A 14,648-nucleotide genomic window follows, 5' to 3' on the forward strand; every position below is an offset into this window, starting at 1 on the left:
GCGTGAGAGAAGCGGAGACAGGTGAGAGGACGAAAAAGGCAGTTGACGAACGATGAAAGAAGAGGGAAAGAAATGAAGACAGTGGGAAACGCAGACGAGGAGAGAGAGAGCACCGTCTAGAGAGTATAGTTGAAAGAGAGGGCATTGCGTCCGGCGCAGTGACCTACTATCTTCGGTTCGACGGCTCGGCTATGTAGACAGCCGATGTGGTTAGAGTATGCGAAGCGTATATACGCGATATACAGGGATACACCGACGCAGAGATATGCGTACACGGCGTAGATGTGGATGCACCGGTCGCGTATTTCCTCCTACTTTATCCCCCGTCGTCGTCTGATGACTGCATTCGGCGTTATTACATTTGCGTGTCACGCTGTCACGCTGCATGTGCGAAAGGAAACACGTAGATTATATCGCGCGCGTATCTTCCTGTCGACACACCTGTTCTGCGCTCATCTTTTCAATAAATACATCAAAATATATCGAAGGCAATTACAAATTGGACGTTTGTATGCACCAGTTTCCCGCGAGCGCGAATTGGTTCTCTCAACCGTGTTTTCTCTCATCAATTATTAAGCGCGTTGAATCATTGCTATGCTCGGCATTTTTCCTCTGTTTTCCGTTATGTTGTCGAGAACGATGTTGCATAAATAATACCAGCGAAGTAAAGGAGCTCACGAAAGAGCTCTGTAAACTGCGAGATAAGAAAACTAATTTTCTTTGACAGTCAGCCTTTCAAAACTGTATGTCATAGTACAAAATTTCGGTATCACCAGCTATTCTTTATTCATTCATTATTTTTGCAAGAGCGCAAACTGCCACGATCGATCAAACTGTCGAAGCTATGTTATCGAAATTAACGCGCCCTCTGCAACCGATTTTTAATTCAGGAGTAGTGCGATGCACCAAATAAACCTTCATAAAAATGAAAACGAGCAATGACAGAACTCATACACAAATAAAGAATAAATATACCGAGGAAATAAAAAAAATATTTTCGTGAAAATTTGATTGTATAATCTCATCGAAATCACCCTCCTCCCCCAAAAAGGACCTATCATTTCGCTCATTTGCTATACTTTTCAATAAACGCAATCGTGTTGACGAAAATATAATATGACATAGGTGCATCGGATAATCGCGCTATCGTTGATGAGACCTTTCTACGTACGATTGATTCAATTCCCACGCGGAAGAGTCAATTCCCACGTGGGGATGAGAACAATCATCGTACGATCATCATTGACGCTGACTTGAGCACGCGTCCCCGCGAGCCATATCCGTGTTTACCGATTATCCGACGCGGTTGCAGGCCGCTTCATTCAGACTTTTGCCTCGGAAAGCCACGGCTATATATGTGGCACAGGTAGCGCCCGCGGCTACGAGTGATTCCTTTTAAACATTAACTTAACGTCGTGTTGATTCTCGGCCAACGGCACGTACACACGTCGCATAGCGGTCTCGGGGAGATGTCGAGCATCAATGAAGTATCACTTTTCGTCGAATGAATTTTTTAACCGCATCGGTTTCTTCTTTTAGCATTTCGACGATCATCTCCTTCCGAGGGTCTCCGAATTTCTCCGGATTATCGTGTCTTCGGATAATTTACATCTTTCCGCGTGGGACGATGTCTTTCAACACGAAGACAGTGAGGTAGAATCGAAGACTCGAGGATGTTCGTACAGCAGAGATATTCAGATGATGTTTTCGGTGGAAAAGACAGCGCGTTACGAGCTCGATAAATATTTAATACCGGAGATATATGCGAATCCCTCTTACTTTGTGGTATCCTTGCAAATCGATTATCCTCCGAAAGATGAATGCAAAGATTATTCATACCCTCGGCAAATCCATGTATGTTATTCATATTAATAAAACATACCGATTAACATAACGTTATACATCAATTCGAATAGAGACGGACTTAATCAATATTCAGAGAATAAATCTATGAAGAATCCCGAGACAAGATGCATGTTATAATTATATCTTTGGATCGCTCTAATTATAATAATTATTAATAAAACGCTCTAATAATAATAATTTCATTTCTATACAGGATGTCAGGGCAATCTCTTCTCAAAAAAGAAACTCTTGTAGCTTACCTCGAGAGCTTTTCAAAACACTATAATAAAGTATTTTTTCATTGATTACTTTTCGAGTTATGAGGCTTGAAATAATTTTTAATTTTTACATAAACCATAAAATATCTAGTAAGATATTATCTTACCTTAATACTTTTATGTACAAAATAATGAGAGGAATCAATTGGTATAAAGAAAACACATAATTGTTTAAAAAAAAATATGTAATTGTTAATTGCAAATTACGCATTTTTTCTTCGAAATAATTGGGTGTTTTCTTTACACCAATTGATTCCTTTTATTATTTTGTACATAAAAGTATTAAGGTAAGATGATCGAAAAATGAATATTTTACTAGATATTTTATGGTTTATGTAAAATTAAGAGATTATTTCAAGCCTCACAACTCGAAAAGTACTCGATGAAAAAATACTTTATTATAGTGTTTTGAAAAGCTCTCGAGGTAAGCTACAAGAGCTTTTTTTGGGAAGAGATTGCCCCTGACACCCTGTATATATAATTCGCGAAATGTCACGCGAAGGTATACACTGCATAGGTGCGTAAATAACTCGAACCACGACACATAACGGTTACCGCATTAACGACCTGTCTATCACTTTAAAGGGAAGAGAGAGAATGCGCGCTAACCGCGATAGTAGTATAATTTTCCGTTGTTCGACTGAGAAATTATCGCAGTGAAATTACAATGTCGATCGTCGTTGGCATGCGGATTTACTGTGAGGCGTCATGAACGGATGCGTAGTATCGCGCACGCACCGGGAATGCAGTAATCGACCTCCGGCGGAATTAGAAGATTGGCAATGCGTTTGGCATGGATGATTTATTTGGCTCATTTGACGCGACATTAATGTCAGCATTAGAATCTATTAGACTATCTATTATACCCGCATCCATTCATATCACACGTAAAAAAGAGAATGATAAGTTAATTGTCATGTAGAATTTATTGAAAAAACTGCATATTTTATATCAAAACGATTCGGTTGGAGTCATGTCCAAGTTATTTGCAATTATTATTAATATGTAAGAATGCGTTGATGCGTTTTATGGTGAACTGTTTGAGAAATTAATGCGCTTTACTCACGGCCAATAATAAGGGCAGCAGTAGGATAAAAGCTATCTTTCGTATATTCCGCCACGTCCTCTCCATCATGTGCGTGTCTTCTCTGTAATAAAAAGAAAAATTTGGAAACTTTAGCTAAACAAGCTGTACCACATTATATATCTATCGATACGAAGAGAATAAAATTTCAAGATTGTATTAATCATGAATTTACAGTAATACAATGTTTTTTGTTTAAATGACTCGATATATGTAGAATTAAATAGTTAAATAAAACCTTAATAATTTTATTTAATAAATAAAATATTAAATTCATAATGTAATATTTGCTTTAAGCGTGTAATTAAAGGAAATTATATTGAGAATTGAAACAAGAAATACAGATGAGATTCAAAGTATGCAGGAAAAACGACACAGGCAAAGGATAACCGTCGATCGTCGCCACTCGGACACGCAAGAGTGACACATTTACTTGTCAACGGCTGCACGCAGAACGTTACGCAATAAACATTTAACCCACATCTCGGGACACGGAACTTGTGATCAGAAATGTCCCCGAAATCTATTTAAAAATCTCTTGAAAATAAATGCACACCTGTGTGTGACACTGCATAAAATTACCACACTGTTCTATTGTTTAAAACTTTTCTAGAGGTAAAAAAAAATTTATTGCACATCATCCATCATGAAATGTATGCGCGTTTGCAAGATTTACGATACGGACACACTCCTTAATAATAAAAAATAATTTAACGTTCATCATGATTGTCTATTTATTCAAGCAACAAAATTAAAAAATCTGTAAATCTCGTAGGTCCACGATTCAACATGTCAAATACATTTTCCGTGAGCAAACGAAAGCACGCACGACTATGAATTCTCTTCAAAGTACGAAGAACGCGTCCGGAACAAGAGTCTTGTGAAAGAAGAACAATAGATCGATGCACCTCGTTGCGTATCCTTCCGGTTCCTCGGAGCCCCGTTCTACGGAAGAAACGCGCGATCACTTGGACAATCCCCCCGTTAAAGCCACCTGCTCTTCCCCTTTAACGAACCCACGAATGCACCAACCGCAACGGGAAGGCTCCGACAACTCGCGTCAGTTGGTCCTCATTAGGCCGGCTATGCGCTTTTTCTCCTTTTCAATTCTCAAATCTCTTTTTTTTTTTAATTTTTACCGTCGTGCTCTCGTGTCCGATAGCGAGGATTCGACGGGCCCAGAGGTGGTTTTCCTGGTCGACGGGGACCGACTGAAGGTGCGAGCCACACTCGTCTCGGCCACGAGCCACGTCCCAGTGACCTACTGAAGATCTCGATCGCGCTCGTCCATCGCCCCCTCTCGCCCTCCACCTTTCGCGACGTCAGGCCCAAACAGGCCCACCGTGTCGACGGCGAGATATCCCTACCACGCATTCAACTCTCCTGCTCTTTTTTCTCTCTTTCTCAAGAGTAGGGGTCTTACAGCACAGGTGAAAGACACGCGCTGGACGAGATATCCGTCACACGTCGCGCGCGCGAATGAAATTTTCATTGAAAAAAGATTTTCAATGGAAAGGTTAAAATTAGAGATGCCGTAATGAGAAAGTGACGTAAGTGATATTCGCTGCAGTATACAATGTTTCCATTCTTGCGATAATAATTCAGCGGCGATGCGCGCATAGAGCATGATCGAAATACGCGAGCAACGAGACAAAAACTGCACGCAAAACATTTTGAAGCACCTGCGTCACGAGGAGATTGCAAATTTATTCGATGCAAACAATAGCCGGAGTAACGGAATCGTCGTTTTTTCACGTCACTATATAAGTCGAAATTTTTTTATCACGTCGATCAATTTCCCGATAGAGAACGAGACAATGGAATGCGACCCATCCGTCATACGGTTGTCGAAGAGAGAACAAATCTTCGGAGCGACGGAGAGAGAAAGACAAGGATATGGATGCTCGACTCGTGACTCGAATAACACGGAATCGCGATGCGATGGAAACCAGAAGCGACACTGGCAAGCCGAACTGACTCCAATTTCAAAAAATTGCACGAAGGACGTCGCAGAAGTCGTTGAAACGAGGACGTTTCTCCGCTTGAGAATTGAGTCACGACATACGGACTCTGCTGATCTCTCCTAAGTCCAATTTCGCGAATCGTCGTTTCACACAGCATCATATAACCCAGCGTTGAGAGTAAAGAGCTGCGCGAGCGATGCACCAGGTTTCACGATACTCGCATAGAATACGGAAACACTCGAGCCGAGTTTATCATGATTCTTGTGAAATAGATTGTATACTTTATAACGTGCCTCGATCGAGTTATCTCGATTTGCAAACTACACATTTAATCTCGTCTTGGTTTGAGATATAAAAATTGGAGTCATTCCATGATTGAACAAAGTAGAAACTTGATAAAAATGATCAATCATCGAATATGTGCTCGCCTTATAATTCGCACTTTCATTTTCACTTCTCGAAATTCTTGCGGTTTGCATATGGCTGTATTTGCGTAATGCCACGACCGATAAGAACGAGACTCGAAAGCTAATCGACAGCAGCGAGCTGACCTGGATTTCCCACCCGCATGGCGCTAACTCGTCCATCCGGAAATGGCTTATGGTAGCCGACCCACGTCGAGGGATAACGACGAACGGTAGATAATGTGCGAAAGTGCGAGTGAACGTTCTCTTTCGCCATTTTTTTCGGCGTTTGCATCATTCGAGTGCGACACAAGTCCATTTCTAGCAAACAGATCTTCTCGTATAAAATTAGATTTCGTATTCTAACTCTTAAATATTGAGAAATATTGAGAAATTTTATAAAATATTGAGCAAATTATAATTTGCTAGATACTACGACTGGAAAAAGATATTCTATCTAATTAATAACGCGACAGACGTTGCATTGCCAAGGAAACTAACGTTATTATTTTGCGAATTCACTTCAAGTTGCAAGGATAAAATTATTGGCATAATGCATCAATGTGTGTTCATTAAAATTATCACAAATGTATACTCTAATAGCTCTATTTTTTTATTTTGGACGATTGTATATGTAACATATTTCATAAATAGCCCTTTCAAGAGCTGGTATCCAAACATTTCTTCTCCCCAGTAAGAGTTATTATTTCTCTGTCTTCCTGCATTTTTTATCTAGAGACGAGTTATCTTTATTCATCGAATTTTCTCACCCCGATTATTCTTCCCAGCTTTTTTTAGCCATCGGCTGGTCTTTTACCTCCACCAGAGCATATCTTATACGCTCGTCAATTGACCAGTATCCTAAATAACTATATCGAATATACGCCGTATTAAAAGCTCCGTCGAAAGTATTGGAACTGCCACAAAACATTCGAGAGAGAAAAAAAAAAGAGGAAATCCATAGACGAGTTTCATCATGAACCGTCGCTTTGCTTCTTCAACCATTTAGAGAAACTCGTCTGGGCGAGTCGCGTTATCGTAAGCTCGTGCAAGTTTAGTCAATATTCAACTAAATCTCCACTGTTTATTTCTGAACAATAGTTACACCGTCGGAGTCTTATGTCGTACATGATTCGAAAACTAAATTCGATCAACCAATTATATTCTTCTACTTGAATTTTCTCGACTGAAAACTCCAATCAACACACACAGAAAACGCAACATTGGAGAATATTTTAAAATCGACCGGACATTTTTAATTCGAATACATATTTATGTAATTACAGTGCGAAACATATTTTCATAGTCTTACATTATTAATCTAACGATAATTATTTGATATACAAATATATCATAGATCTTATATATATAATTTATTCTCACAATTAAAAACTATTTACAAAAAATAATATTTATATAAATGTAGATTTTATTATATATTTAAAAAAAACCTGTATGTAAAAATATTATAAAATCCAAAGTTCTCTAATAATATAACAGAAGAAAGTAGAATATATAGTTATTATGGACATCGTATACAAAGAATATGAGCAACGAAAACAGACTCGCTCATGTCCCAAAAAAGGGGGACTTGTACCTTGTACCATTGATAGAAAGGCAAGCTTTATTAGGAGAAAGCGGCCTCGAAAATTAATCACTAGCGTACCCTATCAAAAACCATAAGTTCAGGCAATGCAGCCTATACCGAACAAGCAAAATTATCCAAGAATCTCGTTCCGAAGACCCAAATCTCTCGATGACGAAGACCTTTTATGGAAAAAAGGAGAAGACTGTCTATTTATAAGTGCGCTATAAAATCCGGCTTTTTATATGTACTGTAACATTTACATATGTATACACACAGGCACTTGAGAAACCATATAGTATGCGAAGAACAGTCATATAGTTTGATATTTGAGAAAAAAAGAGAGAAAAAGAGAGAGAGAGAGAAAGAGGAAGAGTGATACTTGTATATGGAATTTAAGCATACAAGTAAGAATTCTGTTTTCGAATAAAGGCGGTAGCTTGTCAACATAAAATTTAGATATTATTGTTTTCAATCTTAAGAAACAATTTGCGATAAATTTGTAATCTAATTATAAGTGATTGCACATAGCGCAAAATATATTATAATTTGTCAAAAATTTTAATTCTAATCATAGAATTATCTAAATTAATTGCGCATATATATATCACAATTGTAAAGTACGGACAAGAAAGTGGTAGAAAGAAAAAAGCAAATTACACAAAAGAAATGAAATTTTAAGTTAAAAATAAACACGTGAATTCTAATACACGTGAAAACGACGAGAGAGCGATAAGATGAAACATGTTCCCGTTTCTTATCACGATACATAATTATTATTGACTTCCTTCTGCTAATCAGAAAATAGATTATATAACCACGCCAAGTTGCGTCAAGAAAAGGTCTTCCACAAACATATTTTGTGGTTTGCATAGTTTTTTGAAAACTGTTGTAAGGAAAATATATAAAATGAAATTTGTATAAAATTTTCCTTTTTATTTTCCAAATTTTATCTCTCTCTTTCGCCCCTCCTCCCTTTCTCTCTCATGCATATAATTATCTGTATAATTTTAATTATTGTTTGCTTTTTTCCTCATGTTATTATTTTTGCGCAATCAATATCTATCAATTCTAGTTTAATATTGATTTTATATTTTTTAATCAAAATCGCTGACGTATTAATTAATGTTAATAAAAATTTTTTCAAATCCTTAAAAAAACGAATACTTCATTTGATTAGAATACAATTCAAAAAGATAAGATGCTTGTCATATATCACGGTGAAAAAAACTTTTCTTACAACGTCCAAGTTTCACGTTAAGGAAATCAGATATCTAGCGACAGTAGCAATCCCTTCTTCCGTATATTATTATTTTACCAGGTCGTATGGTGCAACCCTTTGTTCACGACGCGTGCGTGACAGGTGTGTACTCGTGACGTAATATCGGTACCGTTATACGCGGGACACACACGCCAGGTGAAACCCTATAAGAATGTGACGTGACACGGAACACCGTGCACCAAATTCTGCACTCTCGTGAAAGTGACTCGAATGGGAAGGAAGATTCCGCGCGAAATAAATCATGCCGATGTAAACGCGAGATATTTATAGATTTTATTAGATTTGTTTATGCACTGTAATTTGCACATTATTCTTTAACGAATTTTTAAGAGAAAATAAGAATATGTTGATATGTACAACGTATAATAATGAGCACATTTTTCTATTATAATTCACAAAATTACCTATTAATCTATTAATATTCACTATAAAAGTTAAAATTGTTTAATATACTTGCTATTGTCAATCTTAAACCAATAAATTAATAATTTGTATAAACTTATTTAAGGAAAAAATAATGTTCATTATATTTTCTTTACTTGTCTTCATAAACTGTATACAAAAAATATTAAATTATATTATACATAAAAAATAATAATTAAAATTACATTCTCTCAAAATTTAAAAAAGGTCTGCATTATTTATAATTAATAATAATTAACGATTGTAAATTAACGACTATCTATAAGTGATATTTTCAGCAATTACTTTAAAAAGGTTTAATTACTTTAACAATCAAAATAATTTCTTTTTAAATTTAATTGGAATTTTAATATCCTGAATCAATTTCCTTGCTCCAATCTAATATTTCAACACGTATCGATTCCTTAGAGTCTTCCAAAACTTGTAAAAATCCTTTCATCACTTTTTAAAGATCATAAAATTGCCTGTTAGACAACGAGTAGTTTCTAGATCCGTTCTGCTGAGCGCGTAAAATTGCATTCGGCCTTTCTAATATCGTAGGAACCATCACATGGCGTTGAATTTCAACGACTAACGAGTTCCATCACGATCACATAATCGCATCCAGAAAAGCGGAAAATCATACCGCGACAAAAGGAACTTATGGAAATCTAGTAGAAAGCATAACGGACTGTTCTACGCGGCTAAGGGGGCAATCAGAGGATAAAGTTCGCCTCTCTCTCTCGTGTAACCATCTCTCAAACTACTGTACCCTTCTCTTAGCTCTAATCAATTTTTTTAGTATTAATTATGAGAACTTTATTTCCCGATCAAAATTTCTAGCTAATTGCATCGTTATTCAGATTAGTCCAATGTGTATCGATTTCATTAGAGTGCAGTCTCAATCGGATATTCGATATGACATTTCCATCACAAGTTAGACGGAACGCGATTTCAACCTCTCTTTACTCTTTATAAATTGCCGCGTCGCATAACATATGGTCTCCTTCCACCTACCTACCTACCTACGCGCGGCCTTATTTCTGACATAGAGCCGGAGAAGGAAGGACGCGCCTCTCCGCGCGAGGAGAGATGCCAGTACGCTGACATACTGACTCGCTACCCCACATACCCTTTTGCCTTTTCAACGTATGCTCGCGCCGGACCACGAGTGGGGAGGCGAGATGAGAAGAGAGAAACAGTCGAAGAGGAAGAGCGTTTGCTGTCTCCTTTGCTCTTCTTCATCGACAACGAAAAGTAACGATGTTTGACGAATCGACACACAGTTGGATGCGAAAATTTTCGGCAAAATCTTTTTACCGAAAGACAATGTATCAAAAAAAAGATATTTTTGATGACAAAATTAAATAGCTGACGTATGTGAATGAATTTTAAGGAAGAAAATTTAATTTGTGATGAAAAGTTCCAACAGAGAGAAAGAGAAAGAGAGCATCAATTAATTTGGTGAGCACTATTCATCTCTATTATCAATATATATTATTAGTATATAATCAATAAAAATTAGTTAAAAGGCTACAAGGACCAACGCAATGGTGGAATATATGCAAAAATAAAACGGTTATTACAATACAATAACCATATGAAAATGTTTATTTAATTTGAACATGACAAACGCCGCGTTTCAATCCAATTCGGATCCTTTTCAATGTCGAATAACAAAGTGAGTAATAAACATTAAGATAAAAGCAAAATTAACAGTCATAGGAGAAATGTAAATAAGTTTCGGAACAACGCAAAGTCAAAAAAAGTCAAAAAATCGGAAGCAAATATATGTACAATAACGGAAAATTTAAACCGTCAATCACAAAAAAGGAAAGAACGCATCGCATTAACGTATCGCCACAGAAAACCCGAAGGCAACTCGTACCGCATATCCCTAGTGTACCGTTAAAAACGAGATGATCCTCTCCAAAACAAAAACCGGAAGGAAATCCCACATACAAGTCCATGACCATTTCCAAAAGAAAAAACAGTCAAAGATGCATAAATCGATGACCAGTTGGAAACTTGATGGTCCAAATATGTGCGAGTTAAACAGTTTACATTTCTCCTATGACTGTTAATTTTGCTTTTATCTTAATGTTTATTACTCACTTTGTTATTCGACATTGAAAAGGATCCGAATTGGATTGAAACGCGGCGTTTGTCATGTTCAAATTAAATAAACATTTTCATATGGTTATTGTATTGTAATAACCGTTTTATTTTTGCATATATTCCACCATTGCGTTGGTCCTTGTAGCCTTTTAACTAATTTTTATTGATTTTATCTAACGAACCTTTATTTCATTATAATAATTAGTATATAATATATACTTCTTCTCCTCCATCTTAAATAAAAAGAAATTTCGAGTAATATCGAGCAATTAATCTCTGATGATGAGTACAACATATATAACTATTCGATGAACACCACTTACATCTGCTGTCGTGTACTTGTCATTCACCTCTTTCGAAAATAGGAGCGCAAAATATAGTCGTCGCGTATCAAATGAAACTTATGAATCGCACCACAATCTACGGAATACCATATCACTGATCACATATCGATTAACACGTATCGAATAATCACAAACCTCTTTTCCTCCGTGATTCAGCTGATTCGGCAAACAGGACTCGTTATAATCCTATTGGCACACACACTTGGCACTTGTGACTTCTTTCTGCTGCGTGTCCTCCCCCTTATCGCGTATCGTTCACGTCGGGACCGACCGAAAAGCTCGAGAGAGAGAAAGTTTCGTTTTTTTTTTCTATTTTTTTCACGAGCGAAACGCCGGAGAAAGGATATGTCGATCGATTCGGTTTGATATTCGATTGGTATTTTCGAAGGACACCGGCGACTTTAGCGAGTGCGTTAGTTGTGAGCACGTCTGAAACGACACGCGGCCTATATACTCTCCCCTCTCGGAGTCGTCGGCTTTCACCAAAAACCACCTCGACCACTGCGAGAGGTGTAATCGTCGCCTGGCAGAAAAATCGAAATTCTACGTATCGTCTCGTTGATCCCGATTGTTAGGCGAGAAAAAAAAAAGAAACTCGCTCTCCGATTCTTCTCTCTCTTCAAGTATGAGCAGCGCGACAAAAAGTTCGAACCTTTTATTTCATCGCAGGTCGCAACTTTCTATTTTATTAATCATCGTTGTAGACGGGAGTTGAGTGGCTAAGGTGGTCTGAATCACCGGTCAAGAGCTCGAATTTGGTAAGGTTCTACTACCTTGGCTCCACTGGCCGGCTTGGCTGCGATGGTGGAAGTCGACCGTAGACCGGATGCCAGCGAAAGTCCTCTCGCGTTCAGGGTCATGCTCCTTGGAATGCGGTACTGAAATTTATTTATTTATTTTTATATATTTATTTATTTATTATCAATATATGCGAAATTACTTATTTATTTTCATATTATTTATTTATTTTCATTTATTTATTTATTTATTATCAATATATGCAAAATAATTTTAACTTATATAAACAACTTTAATTTATACAAATACGATAGAAAATATTACAATAAAATAGTGAGTGTAATATTAAATTCTTAATGCGCATAAAATTGAAAATGAAACCAAAGTCTCTCTCTAAGTTTGACAGAATTAATAAGAAAAAGATAAACTTAAATATTCTTGTAATTTATGAATGACTTTTTTATTTGCTTTTAAAAATATTATTTTATTTAATAAAATATTAATATTCTCTTAAAATTGTGTTTTGTATAAAAAAAATAAATTGCGTTTATTAATAAAGTAGAATCATTCTTTCAATTAAAACATATTTTCGGATTTGTCTCTGCTTGTTTTAATTGCAAACTATAAAATAAAATCACATTCCAAGAAGTTATTTAAAGCAAAATTAGGTGGGATTAATATTAATAATACATGAGATTAATAATGATAATAAAATTAATGTCTCGTATATTTTTCAGATTTGTGTGAGAAATATAATAAGAAAGTCTTAAAAATTTGCATGCAAAGACTAATATGCTAATAAAAATTAAGCATCATATGTTATACATCATGCTGGGAAAGAGGATTAAAGTTAAAATGAAAAATACTCAGTTATCCTTATTCAAAAACTTCGATCGATCATACAATCTTTTGATATTCTAAGCTCTTTAACGACCCCGAGTTACCTATTACAATCACTGAGAAAGCAAAATCAATCATCTTAAAGAAGTTTCGCAAAGTTTTACTTCTCCTTTCCTTTCGCTCAAGATAAGTATGAAATTTAGGGCAAGAGTTAACTCGGAGCGAACTTTCAAACTGATCCTCTCCGGTATAGGATTAAAGAACAGAGTTCAGAAGGATAGTTTTATCTCATTTGTAACGATCTATTTTGAAAAGGATTCGAGGGCAACGAACCAGGCTGGAAAATATTTTCGACGGATATGGCCGGAAGGAAAGTAACACTCGACGTTAATGATCATTAAAAAAGCGCACCTAGGTGAAGGTCAACACGTATTATGGCGCACGCGGTCTTATTAAGTGTCTAGTTTCTTCTCAATCGCTGGCGCAACTCACTCATCCGTACATGAGGAAGAAACGGTTACGTGGAACAGACTATTATAATATAGTACGTTAAGCAGCTTACTGATTATTCGGGTCAAGGAAACTCTCCAATTTACTCGTCACTGAGAATGAAGAAGTGTCATTTATAGCGGTAACAAGCTTGTTTGAGATGCTAAATACTCTACTTAAAACATTCGTTGCTCATTGAAATTAGCACATGTCGTTGAGAGAGAATATGTAATATATTTACAATAAAATTTAAGTAAGCTCACTATATCAGTGCAAGTCAATAAATCGCTATAAAATTTTCATTAGTCTTGAGAAAATGTATTACTATGAGTCTAATTTAATTTAATTTAATTTAATTTAATTAATAATAAATTTAATTTAATTTAATTTAATTCATATAACACAAATTATAAGTATAATTAGAATTTAAAGAATTTAAAGAATCTTAAAATATAAATAGAATATTGTGAATCCTCTGTTATATTCTAATGAATCACTGCATTGATTACCGTGTATTAGCATACCTAATGTATGTTAATTGAGAGCTTTGTAGGCATCGCAGACGAAACAATACGCTGGGTATTTTACGAAACGAATCATCGCCATTTCACCCCCGTTCTCTCTCCCTCTTCTCCTTTTCTCTCGCTCTCTCTCCCTTTCTGGTTCCGTCTCCTCGGAGCGGATCCAATTCCGGAAGAAAGCTGCGCGAACAAATTCCGCCTCGGCCGGAATGGTGAAATTGCGCAATTTTTCCTCGCGCTCTGACGTCAGCAACCATTCAAGAGAGCGCCGTGCGGCTTTCACACGGATCTTGTTTTGTTGTCTAGATACCTACATAAGTAGACTCATCGCGGGAGCACGAGCAAAGAAAGGAAAGATCATTGCAACAAATAAATTTCGTCCTCACAGTGGATGTCCTGGACCCACTGAATATCTTTTCAGGTACAGGATACTAAAGTAATGATTGTTTTGTTATTAAAGTTTCCATATGAATTACTGCAAAGTTAGCATTAAAGATTAAAGAATCTTTTGTCATATTATCTATTAGATAGATAATAAGTAAATTTTAGCTTTAAAAATTGTGTTTTATTAAATCAAAAATAAATATAAGATCCAATTGCATAATTTTTTATAAACTTAAAATTTAATAAATGTTAAAAAATGCATTTTATTAAAGTCTATTTTTTGAGAAAAATTAACTTTTAATTTCTCTCTCTTTCTCTTTACAACTAAAAAAGATCAATGTTTCTGGGAAATTCTATATCTCGCAGAAGC

At 36.1% G+C, this 14,648-nt stretch overlaps 1 protein-coding gene across 6 annotated transcripts in view; it reads right to left on the reverse strand.

Annotated features, from left to right (window-relative positions):
* Positions 1-14,648, reverse strand: part of Dyl (transmembrane protein dusky-like) — a 45,110-nt gene that overhangs the window by 12,798 nt on the left and 17,664 nt on the right. The window contains exons 1-3 of one of the 6 annotated variants that reach the window (XM_083084542.1): positions 13,898-14,419; positions 12,080-12,184; positions 3,190-3,271 (exon numbers count right to left, since the gene is read on the reverse strand). In XM_083084542.1, coding sequence (XP_082940668.1) covers positions 3,190-3,258 — 69 coding nt within the window. In that variant the 5' untranslated portion in view covers positions 3,259-3,271; positions 12,080-12,184; positions 13,898-14,419. Of the gene's footprint in view, positions 1-3,189; positions 3,272-4,115; positions 4,137-4,346; positions 4,459-11,441; positions 11,757-12,079; positions 12,185-13,897; positions 14,420-14,648 lie in introns of those variants that run through there. The other 5 variants (XM_083084543.1, XM_083084545.1, XM_083084541.1 and 2 more) reach the window with 5 other exon arrangements.

Source organism: Camponotus vicinus, unplaced genomic scaffold, assembly GCF_025532165.1.
Source record: "Camponotus vicinus isolate PSW18456_S1 unplaced genomic scaffold, iyCamVici1.0 SCAF_12, whole genome shotgun sequence".
NCBI lineage: Eukaryota > Metazoa > Arthropoda > Insecta > Hymenoptera > Formicidae > Camponotus > Camponotus vicinus.